This window comes from Acomys russatus, chromosome 21 (genome assembly GCF_903995435.1).
Source record: "Acomys russatus chromosome 21, mAcoRus1.1, whole genome shotgun sequence".
Classification (NCBI taxonomy): domain Eukaryota; kingdom Metazoa; phylum Chordata; class Mammalia; order Rodentia; family Muridae; genus Acomys; species Acomys russatus.
This window is the reverse complement of record NC_067157.1, coordinates 47,130,945-47,150,068: the sequence shown is the minus strand read 5'-3', so window position 1 is coordinate 47,150,068 and position 19,124 is coordinate 47,130,945. Positions and strand designations below refer to the sequence as shown.

Sequence of the window (19,124 nt, the reverse complement as noted above, 5' to 3'; positions counted from 1 at the left end):
TCCCAGTCTTGCTATTTACTTTAGAACTGTAACGGTAAGAAATAAACTAAGCCAGGTCCATTCTTACCTTATAAAATGAGATTATTTTGAAGTCATATTTGGAATGAGATCATTTGTATACTTATATGGTTTCTTATTTGCTTTACTTTTTGAGATAAATCATATACCCTAGGCTGGCTTTGAAAACCACACTGCCCCCCTACCCACCCACCCAACCCCTTGTGAACGGAATGTGATCTCTCTGTTTCCTACACCTCCCAGCACACCGTCCCTTACGATGCATTTTAGCTTATGGCTCTGGAACCCTAAGCTATCATAACCTTCCTTTTTCCCTCAAGTTCCTCTTAACCATGCCATTTTATCACAGCAGAAGAAAAGGAACTAATACAGTGTGTGACAAAATAAAATCAAATAGAAAGTTGGCTGCCAAAAATATGTCAGATAGCAAAGTCTTGACATTGAGAAATGTGCAGAGAAAACGATGACCTTGGATGCCTGGACTGCCCGTTTCTACATCAGGAGCCCCAGGACAGTGCTGGGGATATCCAGGCAAGCACTCTACTAGTGAAGTCCAGTGAAGCGTGCTAACCCCAGCCCTATCTGGGCTGTGGTAATTCATCAAATTGTTAGTAGAAGTTAGGACACGGTGCCCTTCTTGGAAAGTGTACAATGAAATGAAACAACAACAACAACAAAATGTTTGTAAAGTAATTAAAATATCATAGGTGTGTGTTTGGGGAGGGTGTCTAAGCAATGAGAAACAAAGTTCAGTGTTTAGATTGTAAGCTATAAATCGGTAAATTCATACAGTAGAAGGAAAACAGCGCAAGTGAGCATTTCTTGTTCACAGTACGTTTCTCAACGTCAAGACTTCACTAGCTGATGTATTTTAGGTGGCCTGCTTTCTATTTCATCGGGTATTGTACTGGTTACTTTTCTGTTGCTGAGACAAAAGAGCAAGATTAAAGGGAACCAGAGATAAGGGGCGGGGCTTATTTTAGCTTATGGTTCCAGAGGCATAAGCTAAGATGCCTCGCGCGGGGGCGGGGGCGGGGGCGGGGGCGACAGCGTGCTGGCAGGTGTAGGACAGGGAGATCACATCCCTTCCACACCTGGAAGCAGAGAGAGGGACAAGAAAGTGGGCAGAAGCTATTAATGCTCAAAGCCCCTCCTTAGGGATGGTCTTCCTCCAGCAACTCTCCGCCTCTTAAAGGTTCCGTACCCTACCAGACAGCCCCACCAGCTGGGGCTCAAGTGCTGTATACATGATCAGGGCATTTCTCATTGAACCCACCACACATGCCATAGGACTCCTAGAACTTGCTCAGCGCTTTCAACTTTCTAGCGTTTTCTATACTAGTTTGATAGTGACTCGGATGCTGCAATGGACCAGGGATGTTCTCCTACTGCACCGTAAGGTAGGTATTTTTCTTATTGTGACTTTTTGTTGCTTTGCTTTTCAGGTTCTTGAGTCTACCTAAGAGGGCAAAAAGAGCAGAGCGTGCGTCTCGCCCTGTGAGAATGACGTCTTCTCGCTGATCGCCGTGAGTGCTTGGGATATGTCAGAGACTCGATGGGTGTAGACAAGACTGCATATGTTATCTGAAGCTGTGTAGTATACCCCACAAGGATCATCACTTGGTGTTGCTTCCATGCTACAAGGAGGACCATGGCAACTTCAAGGGCATCTTCCAGGTCCCATCGGGACATCACCAACGTGATGCAGAGGCTGCAAGGTAAGCCAGAAAGGCAGTTTTAAAATATGCTCAAATAGAAGGATTGGTTTGTGTCAGACTATCCTCTGTTTTCTTGGCCTTTCATTCAACTTTATGGAGTTCCAGCAAAGAGGAGAATAGACTGGGTATCTTTAGTTCAGTAGTTCTAAGAAGTCTATGCCGTCTCGAGATGTCGTGTGTGTCATGTGAAAAGAAAAGACAGACATAGCTCATAGTGACTGTGTGCCTGCTTTAGTGCCCACTTGCAAAGTCAGTTATGCCAGTGCTGTACTGATAGTGTTGCCATGGCAATGCTGCACAAACGACTCCATGTCTAATCGAAGATTCAGGTTCCCTGAGAACTTCCACCATCAGGGCCCCTTATCTTGAACTTATCTGTCTGTACTGATTTGTGACGTCAGTATTAGTTGGACTTCTCTCCTGATTATTGTTGGAAGAATCCTCTAAAAACCTTGTTCAGGAAAACAACAGAGCTGTGCTGAAAGTAAGACATGGACCCCCTCTGGCCTCCCCAACACCAAAGACTGAAAATTCTGATTGGTTTTGTTCAGCATCAGTGATCTTAGAATTCACTTGTACATCTTGATCTGTGTAGATAGGATTGCTTCCTCTGACTACATGCCTTTGCCATACGCCTGGGGCGGGGGGGGGGGCGGGGGCGGGGCGGGGGCGGGGATTGTTGAATCATATCCTGCCCTAGTGACATCATTTACAAATGGTAGACAGGAAACCTAACCCTGTCAAAATGTGCAGGCAGTTTGTTTTGGTCATGGAAGATTTACCTATAAGTTGGTTAAAGGCGAAATTCTCCAGATAAAACTAAATAAAGGATGTGGAAAGATTTGAAGGGACTCCTTCAGGGTCAGATGACAATGGCAGTCCTAATTAGAGAGGCCTTGCTTGGGGGGGTGAACAGGACTGAAGAGTATTTATGTTTTAATGTTGGGTTTTTAAAAATATATGTTTAATGTTATTTTTAAAGTTGCTTTTTATGAGACTCATGTTGAGGAGGGAAGAGAGCAGAGACCCCAATTCTACTCCACACCAGGTTGGCTTGATGTCTCGGCATTTACAGGTCCCATTTGCAAAACGTAGGACAGTTTTGGGAACCAGACAGTCCTGACTCTTGGACCCTCTCAGGACTACGCTGTGGTGTTCAAGGATGGAGTATATTCAATGGAATTGGTGATATGATCTATCACTGTAGTACGGTGAATTGTTCAGATGGTCATAGAGAAATGATAGCTTGATCATGTGTCAGATTTGTTTCTCTGATTGTTTAGATTTTTTTTTTTTTTTTTTTTTTTAGTGATCATTAATAGTCTTAGGTATTCGGAGCTGTGTAAAGCTGGTGATTTTGTTATATACCTGAGCGGCTATATAAGTCACTCTTCTTTGTAACCAAGGCTACGGGAAGTCAGCAGGCCATCTGGCAAGGTTAGAATGCTGAAGCCTGAGACTTAGGAAGAGAGCATCTCTAAGCATAGATCAGCTTGTGCATATCGCTGTGGGGTCTGCTGCAGAATGTCACCTCTAACTGACCTCGACAAAGAAGAGAGGGCAGGAAGCGAAAGTGATAGTGCCAGGAATCGGCTCCACATTGATCTGCTGGGTCAGTTCTGCTGATTCAGGCAGCAAGGCGCATTTTCTGTTCTCATTGTGTGTCCTTAAGACGCTTCGCATCCACAGGGAGTTAGCCCTCAGGCAAAGGAGAAGAGTCATCTGCCAGGGGAACTCAGAAGCCTTGCTTACTCACTGGAACCTGCTGCTGAGCCACCAACACCCTCATAAATAGCAGACTGGCATTATTGGCCAGAAAATTAAGACAAACAAAGATATCAATTTGAGGAGAGATGAACTTGTGCTAATTTAAATAGAGTTGGGTTTGCTGTTTTCAAAGTTAGACATTCATAAGGACAGTTTCTAGAACCTCCTTTTTCATTGCCCACGTAGATAAGATACATTTTAAAAAATCTCTCCAAACAGATTTTATTTTCACTTCAGAATCAGGACTAAAGAGGAAGGGGCTTTCTTCCAACAGTGGCCCTACTCTCTTGCCTGCTTTATCTACAACTACATTGTTGACTGTTTTCTCTTTCAATTTGTAGCCCTAGCTCTCAGAATTCAAGTGTACAGAGAGACTGTGACATAGCTCTGCTGCTACTGTAGCAGTTCAATCTCTCACCTTTGCCAATATTTGTGCTTGTCTGAGGCTAATGTTTTAGGCCGGGATCCTGCATTATGGATGAGCAGTCAGACTGCATTGCAGAGTTCATTTGCTCTTCAGAAAAAAATAACTGTTCTATAACTTAGGCCATCAATTTCAATCTAAGCTTAAAAGAAAAAAAATGGGCAGAAATTATATAACATAGACATCTAAACATTTAAATGTATAAAATTAGTGTATGTATCATATATGTCTATGTATATTTTGAATGCTGAGGAGACACCTTAATAGAGGCTTCTGGGGTTACTTTGGATATACTTAAAAAATGTCTCAACTCTCTTGTTTACAAATATTTTTACAGGCATAGGCTGTATTTTAAAGATTTTTCACAGTGCCTCTGAGTCACATTTACTTTGAATACGTGTTGATTTTTCTGAGGTACTTCTCTCTCATTTGAAAATGTCGAATCTCATGGATGTCTGGATAAATATGTCAGCAACAGGGTGACATCAGTAGAACTAGTGCCAATAAACAGAACAGTTGGACCTCAGCATGCTAAACCACATACAGAAAGCAGTTTTATAAGTGTGTGGTGTTAAACCAGCATTGGTGGGACCTACTTCAGGAGGCTCAGGCAGGAGGGTTGAGGGTTCCAGATGAGCTAGGCTGGAAAATTAGACCATGTAACAAAAAAAGCTCGAGTGTGTGTGTGTGTGTGTGTGTGTGTGTGTGTGTGTAAAAAAAAAGTAGAATGATGCCAGGCTTGGCGCCCCATGCCTGCAATCTCGGCACTTGGGGAGGCAGAGGCAGGAGGATCTCTATGAGTTCGAGGCCAGCCTGGTCTACAGTGGGAATCCAAGGTAGCCAAGGATACACAGAGAAACCCTGTCTTGGGAAAAAAAAAACCCAAAACCAAACAAAACAATTATGAGTAAAGTAAATTTTGTGTTTTTCCTAAATCCACTAAAATGAAGCATCGAACTAACAAAACATTTGATTAGAAAGTAGAATAAAATAATAAAAAATGAAAAACTCACTTTCTTGCTACTGAAAATGAGGAAATATGCACATAATGTGGGCAATGAGGAACTTTGGAAGTTTCTGATTCTTTTTATAATTCTTTGAGATATTAAAATGTATCCTTTATTACTTTCACCCAATGTCACCTCTTATACAACCACAAAGCAATACCCAAGCCCAAATCATTCCATATATACAGAAGGCAGACTTTGGAGTCCCATCGTTTCCTATATGAACGTTATATGACAATATCTCAAACTGGAACAGACTTTAGTCATTCCTCTATATTTTGGAAAAATCATAGTCAAATGAATATTTGATAACAAAAAGAATGGGTTGTGACCTCTTAAGTGATGACCTTAAGATAAAATTAGTCAAGACATTTATAAACAATGGAAGAAACTATTTAAATTGGAAACCAATTTATCTACCCTTAAAAAAAAATCTGAACTAGTTTTCAGTTATAAGAAGGTTTTGAACATAAAACCTCTTCCTTTGAGAGCACACATCTTGCCCAAATGAGTGACTATATTTTGTTGCCACTTAGATATGTGGATTGTTTTGGGACTACGATGTCTGGGGCATATTTGTACATCCACAGTACCTTCCTACGTAGTAAAGTATCTATACTTATACAACGCTTTGGGCTGCAGCCTTTCTAATTGCTCTCGCCTGTTACATGAAGGTCACGGGCCTTCAGGGTCTTTGCTGACCTATTAAATACTGCCTATCAAACAGAAAAGAAATGTTAAAACCCAAGCCAGAAAAGTTCTCCAATGCTTTATGTCAGCTGGTCAAACAGAAATCAAATTGAATCATAAATTATTTGTGTATAAATAAATCTTGTACAGGGTATGGGAATCCTTCATCACACTTGAGGTAGTTTAAACGTTTTCAGTGTCCACGGCCTATAAAGCAACACATCCCAATGCGTCTTACGCCTCAATGTGGATTGTGAGTTATCTTCAATGGGCTACTTTAAGCTTCTTACCCACGTGAACATAAAATAATTTCCTCAAGCTGCCAAACAAAGTCTCAGCCAACTGCTTGGCTTCCCTATTTCAGCGCATTTGACTACTTGCCATTTTAGGTCCCAGGCACATCCTGTGTTTCACCCGTGCCCTGAAGGTATGCTGCTATCTGAAGCACTGAGAGGATGAGTTCAGCTCAGAGCTCCTGAACCTTGGTTACCTTCAAATCCCAACTTAAATACAGAGGTGTCTGGGAACGCTTTTTCATCAATAGGATAAGCAATTCTCACTCTTTGCTCTCAGCTCCTCTAGCACACTATAGCACCGTGGTGGCAGTATGTTCTGTTGCTTTGCAATTTTGAGAGTGTGACCAAAGTAACTCACGATTTTGCCAATACATTAGAAGTGCTTTGTGAGAGAGGCATACAAGTTGTTCTCTCTCTCCCTCTCTCTCTCTCTCTCTCTTCATTTTTTTTCTCATAACAAGAAACTGTTGTAAGAAAAACAATTCTGAAGCTCATCTTGAACACCTTGTATTTTAGAGGCCTCTCACGTTTCCCAGGAAGGGTTCAACATAGGAGACTGAAATGCTGCAGCTAGTATCAAAGGAAGACTGAGAGACAGGAGATACAGAAGCTGGGGGCTACATCAGCGAGGAAATAATTGGTGGTGTTGAATGTCACTGATGTTTATGTCTGTCCCTTTTTGTAAGTTCACTACACAAATGTCTACATGTGTTTACCTACTGACTATCAGGCCCATGTATGTACATATTTATGATCCCAAAGCTCAAAATTATTGCTGGGAAAACAAAGATGGCTGTGCTCACGGCTGCAAGGGGTTTCAAAAGTCTCAGAAGTTGTTGAATAAGAGAAATTCCTTAAGATCTTAAATAAAATTCTGCCCCTTATGTGGAGTTTAAGTGGAAATGGGAGACAAGATTTAGTCTTTCTTTTTTAAAAATTTATTGGGATGTAAAGTGAGCCCAATCGCAGCCCCCTCCTTTCTCTCTTCCTGGTCCTATTCTCCTCCCTTCTTCCTCCTCCCCCTTCCCTATTCCTCAGAAAAAGGGAGCCCCTCCACCCCACTCCCTAGCTCATCAAATTGTACCAAGACTGAGTTTGTCCTATTCCCATGTGGCCTGGCAAGGCAGGCCCACCAGCAGAGTGGGGGAAGAGTGATTAAAAAGTAAGCAAGGGAGTCCAAGACAAGTCAAAGACAGCCCCTGCTCCCCTCACTAGGGACCCACATGAAGCCTGAGTTGCCCATCTGCTGCATCTGTGTAGAGGGCCTAGGTCCAGTCTATGCCTGGTTCTTGGTTGGTGCTTCAGTCTCATCAAACCCCTGTGGGCCCTGGTTAGTTGGTTCTGTTGGTCTTCTTGTGGAGGTCCTGTTACCTCTAGGTCCTTTTCACCCAGTCCTCACATTTCCACAAGACTCTCTATGTTTAGCTCAATGTTTGGCCATGAGGCCATGAATCACAGCATCTGATTCAAACCTCTGCTGGGTGGAGCCTCTCAGAGGACAGCTATGTTAGGCTCCTGTCTGCAAGCATAGCAGAGTGTTGTTAATAGTGTCAGGGGTTGGCTCTCTCCCATGTAATATATCTCAGGTTGGGCCAGGTGTTGCTTGGACATTCCCTCAATCTCTGTTCTATCTTGATCCCTGCACATCTTACAGCTTGGGTAAGTTTTGGGTTAAAGTTTTGTGGGCTGGTTGGTGTTCCCCTCCCTCCACTAGGAGTTCTGTCTAGTTAGAGGGTGTCCTCTTCAATCTTCATGACTCCTGCTACTAGGAATCTCAGCTAGAGTCACCCCATATCCTCCCAGGTGCTTACTTTGTCCTAGGTCTCCAGATTTTCACAGAGATACCTCTGCCCATAGTTTCTCTTCTCTCTGCAGGCTCACTGTCCTCCCGCCCCCCTCTCTGCCAAGGTCTGATCTCCACCCTCATTTCTCCCTGAGTTCCCTCTCCTGTCTTTTCCCCTTTCTTCAACCACTTCCACGATCTAGTCTATTCAGTGTTCTGTCTTTATGGAGTTTGGTTTCCTGCTTGGAACTAAACATGGTTCTCATGGGACCAGGGCTACTCTTGTTGTTTTCAGATACCTGGATGGGACTGTCACATTCCTTCTATGTCTTTCCTTATATCTCTTTCTTTCATAGATCTTCACTTGCCCTCCTTATTTTTCTAGATTATTCTCACATACTGTTATGCGGTAGGTGACATTGTTTTCTTAGAATCTGTCATTGTTTATTTGTCTCATTTAAGGTCCAGCTTCATGGGCAGGGAAGAGAGGGTGTGATGTCATGTATCTTTTGGAATAGCTGAAACACTGTCGGAACTACAGGATTTCCCCTCCCCAAAAGCAGTGTCATTAAATTGGCAGAACTGTGTTTGTGTTTGGGAAGACTCTAATCAGTCGCTATGGTGGTAGCTCTTCAAGCCTGCCTGTCATGGATCTGACCCGAACCTTGGAATGCCCTCTGTAAGATAAACAAACCCCCCCATTGACTTCAGATTTTCAAAAATGTATAAGGGATCAGCTAGCTATAGAGAAAGACAAAAAAAGGAGTGTCAGATCTCTTATATGCTTTATGAGACTTAACAACAATAAAAATTTTACCTCTCAGGGTATTGTCTCCTGTCTTCTTTCAGAATGGGGCTGAGAAAGAATTAAACTTTTTTTCCCTGTGTATATTCACATCTAAATACATAAATATCTTTTTCTCATCCTTTGAATGATAATCCACAATTTAAACAGTTGCTATTCATTGATATTTAATTAGCCATGCACTATTTTATTTTGAACAGTTGAGTCATTATGGTAAGAATCCAAACAGACATTAAAAAAGGCTGAAGATAGGCCAACAGTATGGTTTTGCTTTCTCAAATAAATAAATAGAGACATGAAAGAAGTTGGTGCTAGACCTGGGACCAGACAGATTCAGTATCAAATGATCTATGTGTGACTTTGGTCTACGTATGACAGAATTTGGGTGTAGTGAAGTTTCCTTAACTATTTTAAAAGTAGTTTCTATCCTAATTTCTGTTTTTTTTTTTTTCCTTTTCCCTATTGTTCACAATGACCTCTTAGATCAAAAACAATTCCTTCCTCTTCTGATATTAATCTTTTGTGTTTAGTAAACACTGGTCTCCACCCATGTTAAGAAGTGTTTACCTTGAGTTTTGCAACCACCCACATTTGTTCACTTTCTTTGTCATCAGAGGACTCAGCAAGGTTGTTCATGTGCCGGTAAGGCCTTTTATAGGCTTATTCTTTGTTGTTGTGTTGACGGGTTCACTGACTTGGGAAGAGCCCCACACTTTCCAGCACTTATCTCAGTTGTTTCTGCTGTTTGGCTTTGTTTATGGTTATACATGCTCTTACTCGGTGTGAGCCACAGCGGCTTCATCTTGCCAAGAATTTCCCGCACCACGTGTTTGCAGCCAGCCATCTTCAGATCGTCTTCTTTTTCAGACTTGCAGATTATCTCATTTTATCTAGGTTCACGGAAGACAGGCTTGCACTGCTTGGATAGGCAGTAGAAAAGTGGAACTCTGACTGTACTGCCAGAGACAGGGAGCTTGGCTAGGCTCTACCCTGGGTACTGTAGCAATGGGTCGTTCACAGCTCAATTCCATTCTGTTCCTTTTCCTTATTTGAAAGCCTGGGTCAGTTCACTGTGACCCTCAAGGCCCATTCACCTTGATAAAATGGATCTTCATCATCTGGCTCCTACTGACCACTTCCCTTCCTTTTTATTCACCTCTGCATATGAAGCTTTACTCCTAGCTTTTTTCTAGTGGAGCCTTGAGCTCACTTGTTTTTTCACGTCATCCTCTTTCTCTCTCAGTCTTTCTTTCCTAGGCTTCAGGGTGCAGCTCAAATATCCCTCTGGGAAATGCAAATACTGAGTATGTCCAGTCAGAATAAGACATTCTCTTTTCATGGTCCACTTTAAACAATTTTTTTATATTAAAGCATCTGATGTGCCAGTCTATAGGGGCTTTACTCCTTTATCTATGTTTGTTGAGCTTGAAAAAAATCCAGAGTAGATGATTTAGCTTCTAAGACCAATTTTTTTTTTTTTTGCCATAAATATGTTGTCAGTTGATGGCTCAGTCTTTTCAACTGCATGTTTATGCATTTAACAAATATTTCATGGCTATCCATTGAGCCCAGGTCCTCTCAATACAAACATTAAAAAAAAGCTCAGAACGCCTATGCTTAGGGCACAGCAATGAGAAGATAATTATCAAAGAATTGGTTAATAGCAACAGGTATGGTGATGGGTGAGTACAAATTTGATGAATGAATGAGTCCATACATTTCCACAAAATGGATAGGTATACTTGCACAAATTAAGCACATGGAAAAACTGCTTAGATTATTTTCTGGCGTTTTTTTTTTTTTTTTTTTTTAAACTCAGAGTTGAAGATCACTCATTTTTGGTTGTTTTCTTCCTTTGTTATCATCATCATCATCATCATCATCATTATTATTACTAATTTTGAGATAGGATCTTGCTATATAGCCTAAGCTTGTCTTACGTTTGTGCGACCATCTGCCTCTGCCTCCTGAACACATCTTGCTCTTGTGAAGCATAGCCTTTTACTTCTACGTAAGCTCTTCTGCTTACTTACATAGGAAGTGGAATTAAAAGTTACACTTTGATATCTTACTTTGGAAATGAGCAAATAGAGGTCTAGGGCTGTGAACTGAGAAACCAAAGTCTCGATGGGCGTCGACATGGTTCTAAGTCTCTGAGGAACTCTAAGGAAATAAGATGTCCTTAAAATAGTTCGCACTGCTTTGAGCTTTCTTACTTGTTCCCGATGCCAGGGTCTTCACAGACTGGGACAAGTGTAGTTATATAAGTTCAGTATCTTGGGCAATAGTTCTCAATGTTCCTATTGCTGTGACCCTTTAATTCCATTTGCCATGTTGTATTGATGCCCATCCATAAAATTATTCCTAATACTTCCTAACTGTAATTGTGCTGCTTTTATGAATCGTGCTGTAAAAATCTGATACACAGCATATTTGTTATGTGACCCCTTGTGGGGCTTGTGACCCACAGGTTGAGAATTGCTGGTCTAGAAGAGCAAGCCAAACACTGAACTCCTTCATTCAATCGCTAAGACTGATTTTATATGTGGCATGACGCAGGTTTGGGGGCAGTCCACAGATGCAGGGCACTGTTGTGTGACTCAGCTTACACGGCCATGAAGCCAGCCCAAGGAGATGTTGCTCTGTAGAGCTTGTGGTCCTGGGAATTCTAGGCTGTCCAGAATGAGGTGGGGAAGAATGAGGAGGCGAAACAAACCACTAAGAGCTGCTTAAATCTAGATGATCCAAAAAACTGGTTCTACATGGAAGAGGAGTGAGGGGACAGTCTCTCATCTGCATCTCAGCTCATGGCTGAACTCACAGCTAATCCTTGAGTAAAATGAGCCAAACGCACCAAGGACTGAATAGTCCCTGGGATTATTGATGGCCTAACCATTCAGAGTACAAATAACCAACCATAAAAGCAAATCCATGACCACTTAGTCAGCTGAAAATTGTCTGTGTCTTTCTTCAGAAGCAAAAATCATTTTGAGTATTATTGTTTAATACCCAAAATATTTAGGTTATATCCAATGAACATGATGAATTATTATAAAGTAGCCATTATTTTTATTTCTAGACATACACACACTAATTGCATCCTTTTTTCACTCCTACAATTAGTAATACAGTAGTCAATTTTGTAACAACTGCTATATTATAAAGATACTAATGACCAGTGGCTGTTAGTTCCTTTTATTTTAATGTTGGTGGTGGTAGAGTGAGTGAGTGAGTGTGTGTGTATTTCCTTTCTTTTGGATTTGTGGATGTGGAGTTATTTATTTCCTGTGTTTTCCTGGGTATAGTTAGCCTCCTTGAGTTGGAGTTTTCCTTCTAGTACCTTCTGTAGGACTGGATTTGTGCCTAGGTACTGATTAAACTTGGTTTTATCATGGAACATCTTGTTTTCTCCATGAATGGTGAGAGCTTTTCTGGGTACGATAGTCTGTGTTGGCATCTGTGGTCACTTAATGTTGCATGACATCCATCCAGGCCTTTCTAGCTTTCATAGTCTCTGCTGAGAAGTCAGGTGTAATTCTGATGGGTTTGCCTTTATGTGTGACTTGACCTTTTTCTCTTGCAGCTTTTAATATTCTTTCTTTGTTCTGTACATTTAATGTTTTGATTATTTTGTGGCAGGAGGATTTTCTTTTCTGGTCAAACCTATTTGGAGTTCTGTAGGCTTCTTGTAGGTTATGGGCTTTTCTCTCTTTAGGTTGGGGAAGTTTTCTTCTATGATTTTGTTGAAAATGTTTTCTGAGCCTTGGAACTTGGAGTCTTCTCATTCTTCTATTCCTATTATTCTTTGATTTGGTCTTTTTATAGTGTCCCAGATTTCTTGGGTGTTTTGTGTCAGGAACTTTTTAGTTTTAACATTTTCTTTGATTGATGTATCTATAACTTCAATCATATCTTCCACATTTGAGATTCTCTCTTCTATTTCTTGTATCCAGTTGGCATGTAGGTCTAGACAGATATTTTAAGTTGATAGAGATGAGAGATGTTAGATATTGATTTACATTCAGAATTTTAGATGCACCAAGATAGAAAGATGTTTTCTTCAAGGATGCCAAATACAAATAGCCAAAACCCTAAGAATATAACCTTTATATACTTCCTGATTGTTTCATGGTTTTTCTTGCTGTAGTTTATTGTATGTATGTGTAATAATATAAATGTATATCTAAAGTAAAAAATATATAATAAAAAAGTCATCAGAACTAAAAAAAAAAAGATAAATTGGGTAGGGGATATAGCTTAGTGGTTAGAGGCCTGGCCCACATGTAGGAAGCCCTGGGTTTGGTCCCTAGCACTGAATTGGGTGCCCCATACCTATAATACCAGCACTCAGGAAGCAGAAGCAGGAAAATTAGGAGTTAAAGATCATCTTCTGCTACATAGTAAGTTCCAGGCCAGCCTGAACTATATGAGACCATACATCCAAAAAAAAAAAAAAAAAAAAGTGTTGAGATTTGTAGTTTTTTTCTTTTTTTCTGATTTTATCTCATTCAGCAAAGTTGTGAAAAATCCCTACAGAGTGCACGGGTCTTGGATTTCCAAATGATAAGGTGAGGAAATATGTTGTTGAGAAGTCTTTGCCAAGGTTCACGGCTCTCACATGGTATAAACAGGTTACCCTGGCATTCCTCTGCGCTGTGCACTAATGATGCTGCTGGCTCATTCACCTCCTGACTGTGGGCTCCTACTTAACAGGAAGCATGGCCTTACTAGACTAAGACACATATTCTATGAAGTACATCCCGTTTGTGTGATGACTTCTCTTCCTAATAATTGCTAGCTCCACCATGACCCTATTCCAACAAAGAAGAACTACCACCTCTGGTGTGTTTTGAAACTTCATATATTTTTCCTCTTTTTGGTATGTGCTTTTAAATAGAATCTTAGAGTTCACAATTTAGTTTTTTTTTATTTTTGAGATGGAATAACTAATTTCTCCATCAGTGGAGTGAGTGACCAAGGTCCTTACTAGATATTAAAGGGCATCGGCCTTTGTGTACATTGGGGGTAACGATACTCATAGGTTCATGCCTTAGTGCCCTGTGGATTGTTCTTTAGGCTTATTATGATGATAGTAATCTCATCATACTCTCTTTAGTATTATGCATGTTTGAAATGGGACATGATGGTTTAGTCCTGTGGTCATTACTACTCAGGAGGCTGAGGGATTCACTTAAGCCTACAGCTTTGAGTCATACAGCAAGATGTTGGAGGCTGAGCCATTATATTAAGAATTAAACTTTGAGCAATTTGCCTGATTTATAAGCACGATGTGTATTTTTTTTTTTTACAATGTACTGGGGGGGGGGCCACCACTGGAATGTACTTGTTTTGAGGGGGATATAGTTTCATGATTTGGAGTGATAAAGATTAGCTTGTCTAACTCTCATTTTGTAAAGATAAATAGTTCAGGTTTCTGAGACTGCTTAATGCAAAACCATGTATTTAGTTAAAGCAAAATAATGCTAGAACCTATATAGCCTGTCTCTATAGTTACAAAATTGCCAATGATCATAATTATATACTTCTCTTTTAAAAAAAAAACCAGCCGGTTTAGCTTTTGAATGTTAATTATTTTAATATCCCGTTTCCTACCAAAACATTTAGGTCAAACCGATTAATCACGACGATAAAGGAGCACTTACTCTTCCTGCCTCCAGATGGATTTGTGATAATTATATGGTTGAAAAACAAGACTGACAGTGTGTGCTTCACTGATGTAAATTTGTGAACTTTACCCATCATATTAATTTTCCATTACTACATCGAAATACCTGAAACAATATCATTTTAGAGAGGTTTATTTTGGCTCACAGTTGTGGAGATCAAGACCCACTACAAGATTAAGTAGCCCCATTGCTTTGGGACTCTCATGATGGTGGAGGTGGATGCAGTCATACCAACTGCAGACAGCAAAGAGAAGTGGGACTGACTAGGGTCCTACAATGGCACCTGAGGACCCGCCCTCATGTCATACAAACCTTCCAAGATTTGCATTCTGAGATCACTATATTTCCCAGGGATGTACCTTAAACACAGGGTCATTTGGGGGCCGGTTAACCTCAAGCCATGGAACTAACAATTAGGACATATTACACATCCCTTAGGACACAGCCAGTGCCTCTGTGGGAATTTGTGCATCTGACATGGGTTTTTGTTTTGTTTTGCTTGCTTCTTCCTATATGGCCCAGCCAAGCTAGCCTTAAACTATGATTCTCCTGCCTCAGCCTGGTTGAGATTCTAGACCTTTACCTTAATTCACCCATCCATACCTAGTATCTTTTTCAATTTGCAAAATATGGCAAATGTTTCCTAAATATATATATTTACATTTTATTTACGTGTGTGTGTGTGTGTGTGTGTGTGTGTGTATGCACTCTAGAGCATATATCACAGCATACATGTAGAGGTTAGGGGACAACTTTCAGCGGTCAGTTTTCTCTTCCCATCAAATCGATCCTGGGGACTGAGCTCTGGTTCTCAGCCTTGGAGGCAAGTGTCTTGATCTGTTGACCCATCTCTCCAGCCCCTCTGGACACTTACTGAATGCATATGAGACTAGCCAGGCCCATCTCATTCACTGTGCACCTTTAAAGAGTACCAGAAGCAGAACAGAGGTAAAGATTGAGACAGAACAAGATAATGAGACACAGAGCAAAGCGATCAAATCTTTAACTTCTAGTAGTTTTTAACTCCAGCTTTTAGCAGGGCTGTGCAAAATGGCAAGATTCTTTAAAGTTCCCGTTCACTCTGTTTGCCACTTGAACTGGTTACTATTGTCTGGGGTTTATCTAATACCTCTCCTCTGGAAAGTGTCGCTGAGTGTCTGATTTGTTTCTTCCTGCCTGTTGTGATCTTGGTTTATAAAAGGCAGCTATGGGAGGCAAGCGAGCACTTTCCTTCCTTCACATCACATATGGAAAAGCCTCAGTGTTTGAGATCCAGTCCTATCTTGGAGCTCCAACTCTGACACTGCACTGCTTGCTGTTTCCTGACCCCTCAGGACCTTGCCTTTGGGGAGATTGTAATGACAATTTTGCCTGTGAGCAGTCTCCCCAGAAAGTGCAAGGACCAGGGCACTTCCAGATGCTCATCCAAGATCCTTACAGACTCAACGTCTCTCTGGCTTGTGCTGTGCAGATCCCCCTGTGTAGGTGCTGGGCTGGCTCTTTCCACTGTTAGGAACTAGGCCACAGTCTGACAGAACTGCCAATGAGTTCCTTCCCCGTCACACTCCAGATGGCCATGGGGTTGCAGGCAGCAAGCTGGCTTGTGTCCCCTCAAGCCCTGCCAAGCCATAGACTGTGAATGCGGAGGATGAAAGCTGCTCACTTCCTTCCCTGTGGTGCATCGGTGAGATATTTATACTACAGATTTGTAACGTTAACCTAGTCTTCGTTATGCTGGGGGATGCTGGCTTTTATTCTGTGTGTACAACCTTTGAGAATAGCAATTAGTAAATATTACTTATAATATTTAACTTTTGACTTGGGAAGATATGGGCTACTGAATGTCATGCTTTGCTCATTTAATTTAAAACAAGATAGTATATTAATGAATATATTGCATTTATTACATATAATCTATATTTCCAGGGTGATGATCTTTTAAAATTTATAAAAGTGTAAATACTTAATTACAGCTATGAAAATAAATTTAAGGATCTATACTCAGAAAAGTAATGCTTTTGTATGCGTCACACTCTACAGGCAACTTTCCTCCTGGAAAACTATCTTCAGAGTTTTAATGAGAAATTGGCTTTAAGTGTCTCAATTGTTGATACTCAAAACTCAAGCTTATTAGTGGAAACACTTCCTGAGCCTAAATAGCCACTAAAGAGTCAGAATGCAGTTCTTCTCGGCAAAGCCACTTTATAATCAGCCGCTCACTAATGTGAGCCTTTAGATGTTTGATAAATATAACTATTTCCTCTTATCCAAAATAGGCCCTGATGTAGGTCAGATTATTGGTACAGAATGTAGCTACACCTCTCAGTGTCAAGGACAACCAGGACCCTGTAGAACCACTTTGCTGTCTTCTATGACTTAAAAGGGGGAAAGGGATTCATTTCCCCTCTTAAAAGAAGATATAAACACTTATTCTAACTCAAATTTCCTAAGATCCAATCAATAATATAATATAATAAAATAATATAATCCAATAAAATAAATATATCCAATTAAAATAATAAAAAGTGATAAATCTGCCCCCCCACAACTAGATAGAGAGGTAGAGACTAGATGCATAGACAGGTGAATATATTTTGTGGAATAGTACCTCTAATATTTATGCATAAAAATTAATTTATGAATTAATAAAAAAGAAAGATGTTCAAAAATTATGGTATGAATGCTGCTTTATAATCTAGGACGTTTGTAGAAAGCAGTGCATAGACACAGCTTTATGCATTATCAATAAATATAAATCTATACTGTCATTGAGTAACTGAATATTTGGTAAGATTCTATCTTACAAATGTAATGCCTTTGTTTTGATATCAACTATGTATTACAAATAAATCTGGCCATCTTTTACTATATTTTCTTTCTGATTTAAATTTTCCTTTAAGAAATATTTTTATACTTTTTGAGAATTAGTTTTATAATCATGTAAACAACTGAGAGTCCAAGATCATGGTACCCTGACCATGGTAATGATTGTGATTTAAACAGTCACAGTAAATTGGGTCATTTTTCCATTATTGTGGACTGTTTTCCAGTCAAGTCCCCAACTCTTTTTCTCAAGTGCCCAAACTACTAAACCCAGAAGCACAGAACCTCCTGGCTTCAGTGCCCAGCCTCAGGGAAGGACCGAAGGGAAACCCTGCCAGGATCCGACACACCCTTTTCTTCTCTTCAGAATGAGTCCTCTGTGTCTGAGGGCAGGACCTGCCAGCACCTCATTTAAAACACACAAATAGAGTTCAGCAGGATATTGTAGCACCATAAAGCTGAGTTTAGTCGTTATGCAAAACACAGCATCTAGATCAAGATACAGTGGTGAAAAATGCCCTCAACTACCATGTGCTGGGCAGGCAAGTAGGGAAAATGGCTTTAATTTTTCTGGCCCCTTGAGGCACAAGGCCACCCCCACATCCAACCACCTGAGCTCTCATCTTTTCTGTGAATGGAAATAAGAAGTTGTATGAGGTCTTGAATAGACAGGGGAGAGATGCTGACAGCCACCTTCTTCCTTCTGGCAAGCATATCATAGCTTTTTTTTTTTTTAATTTATTCTTGTTACATCTCAATGTTTATCCCATCCCTTGTATCCTCCCATTCCTCCCCCCCCCCATTTTCCCATTATTCCCCTCCCCTATGACTGTTCCTGAGGGGGATTACGTCCCCCTATATATTCTCATAGGGTATCAAGTCTCTTCTTGGCTACCTGCTGTCCTTCCTCTGAGTGCCACCAGGTCTCCCCCTCCAGGGGACATGGTCAAATGTGAGGCACCATAGTACCATAGCTTTTAAAGCTATATTTATTTTTATTTTACACATATGAGGGTTTTGGCTGCATTTCTATAAGGGTACCCATGGAAAACTGGACAGTTGTGGGTGCTGAGAACCAATCCTGGGTCCTCTGCAAGAGCAGCAAAGTGCTTCTAGTGGCTGAGCCATCTCTCCAGCCCCACGTGTAATCATTTTTATTGGCAGACTCCTTCTTTTAGCCTGAAGTCCACCGATGCTTCAGCCCCATTTGAACTTGTACCCAAGTAAGGTTGCCATGGGAACCATTGCTGAATGTGATGCTTCTGAAGCTGCTGGTGATGACTCGCTACCCTTTCTGAGGGTTCAAGGCATTCCTTGTGCCTTCAGCTTGAATCTCATTATTTTCTTCTTCGCTGTGCCACGGGACCACCCGGACTCTCCATCCTTTGAGAAAAATAAAGCATCGACGTTCTTACGCTACTCCCAGCCTCCTTCACCTCCTATGGACTGCCATGAATTCTCCTGTTTGTTTACTTTTTCCCTATTAGGTATCTCAACACCATTTCTCATTGATGGCCCCAGCCTCTGTTCCCTTTCCTCGGTTATTTAAAATGTACTTATTATTCCATATTTCAGGTTGAAATCTGGATGGGTGAGCTTCAGTTTCTTACTGAAATTGGGATTCTATCCAAGTAGGTCGTTTTCCGCTCATAGTCCTGACACCTGTCACCATCACCCATTACCCCTCTCTTGAAATAGGCATCAGATGCTCATCTCCCTCATTTTTTAAACGTGTAACTCCCTGTTGAATTGCTACCAAGGTTCCTGCTTTTGACAGGAATGCCTGCACCTGTCTGTGAGCACATCATTAGCATATACTGTGTCCTCACGTGACTGAGCAAGGCTCCCCCACTTCAGATAATGGCAGAACAACGATGTCATTCTCCTTTCCGCATACCTGGGCTGTCATCTTAGATTTGGAGGGTGACTGGTCTTCCCAAATTAGCCAACTTTAAGCCTACAGCAAGAAGGATAGATGCTCAGGGGTGAATGGCCATCCGGAAATGAGCTCTGCTGCATCTTTGGAGTTTCCTTGTCTCCATAATGTTATGTAAGGGCCCTTTCTTTTTTTCCTACTTTAAATTTTTATCTTACTTATTATTTAAT

At 40.9% G+C, this 19,124-nt stretch overlaps 1 protein-coding gene across 2 annotated transcripts in view; it reads left to right on the top strand.

Annotated features, from left to right (window-relative positions):
* The first annotated feature begins 1,571 nt into the window (after positions 1-1,571).
* The window catches only part of Syne1 (spectrin repeat containing nuclear envelope protein 1), a 454,246-nt gene continuing 436,693 nt past the window's right edge, over positions 1,572-19,124 (top strand). For both annotated transcript variants that reach the window (XM_051164670.1, XM_051164671.1), the window contains exon 1: positions 1,572-1,736. In XM_051164670.1, coding sequence (XP_051020627.1) covers positions 1,670-1,736 — 67 coding nt within the window. In that variant the 5' untranslated portion in view covers positions 1,572-1,669. The remainder of the gene's footprint in view (positions 1,737-19,124) is intronic.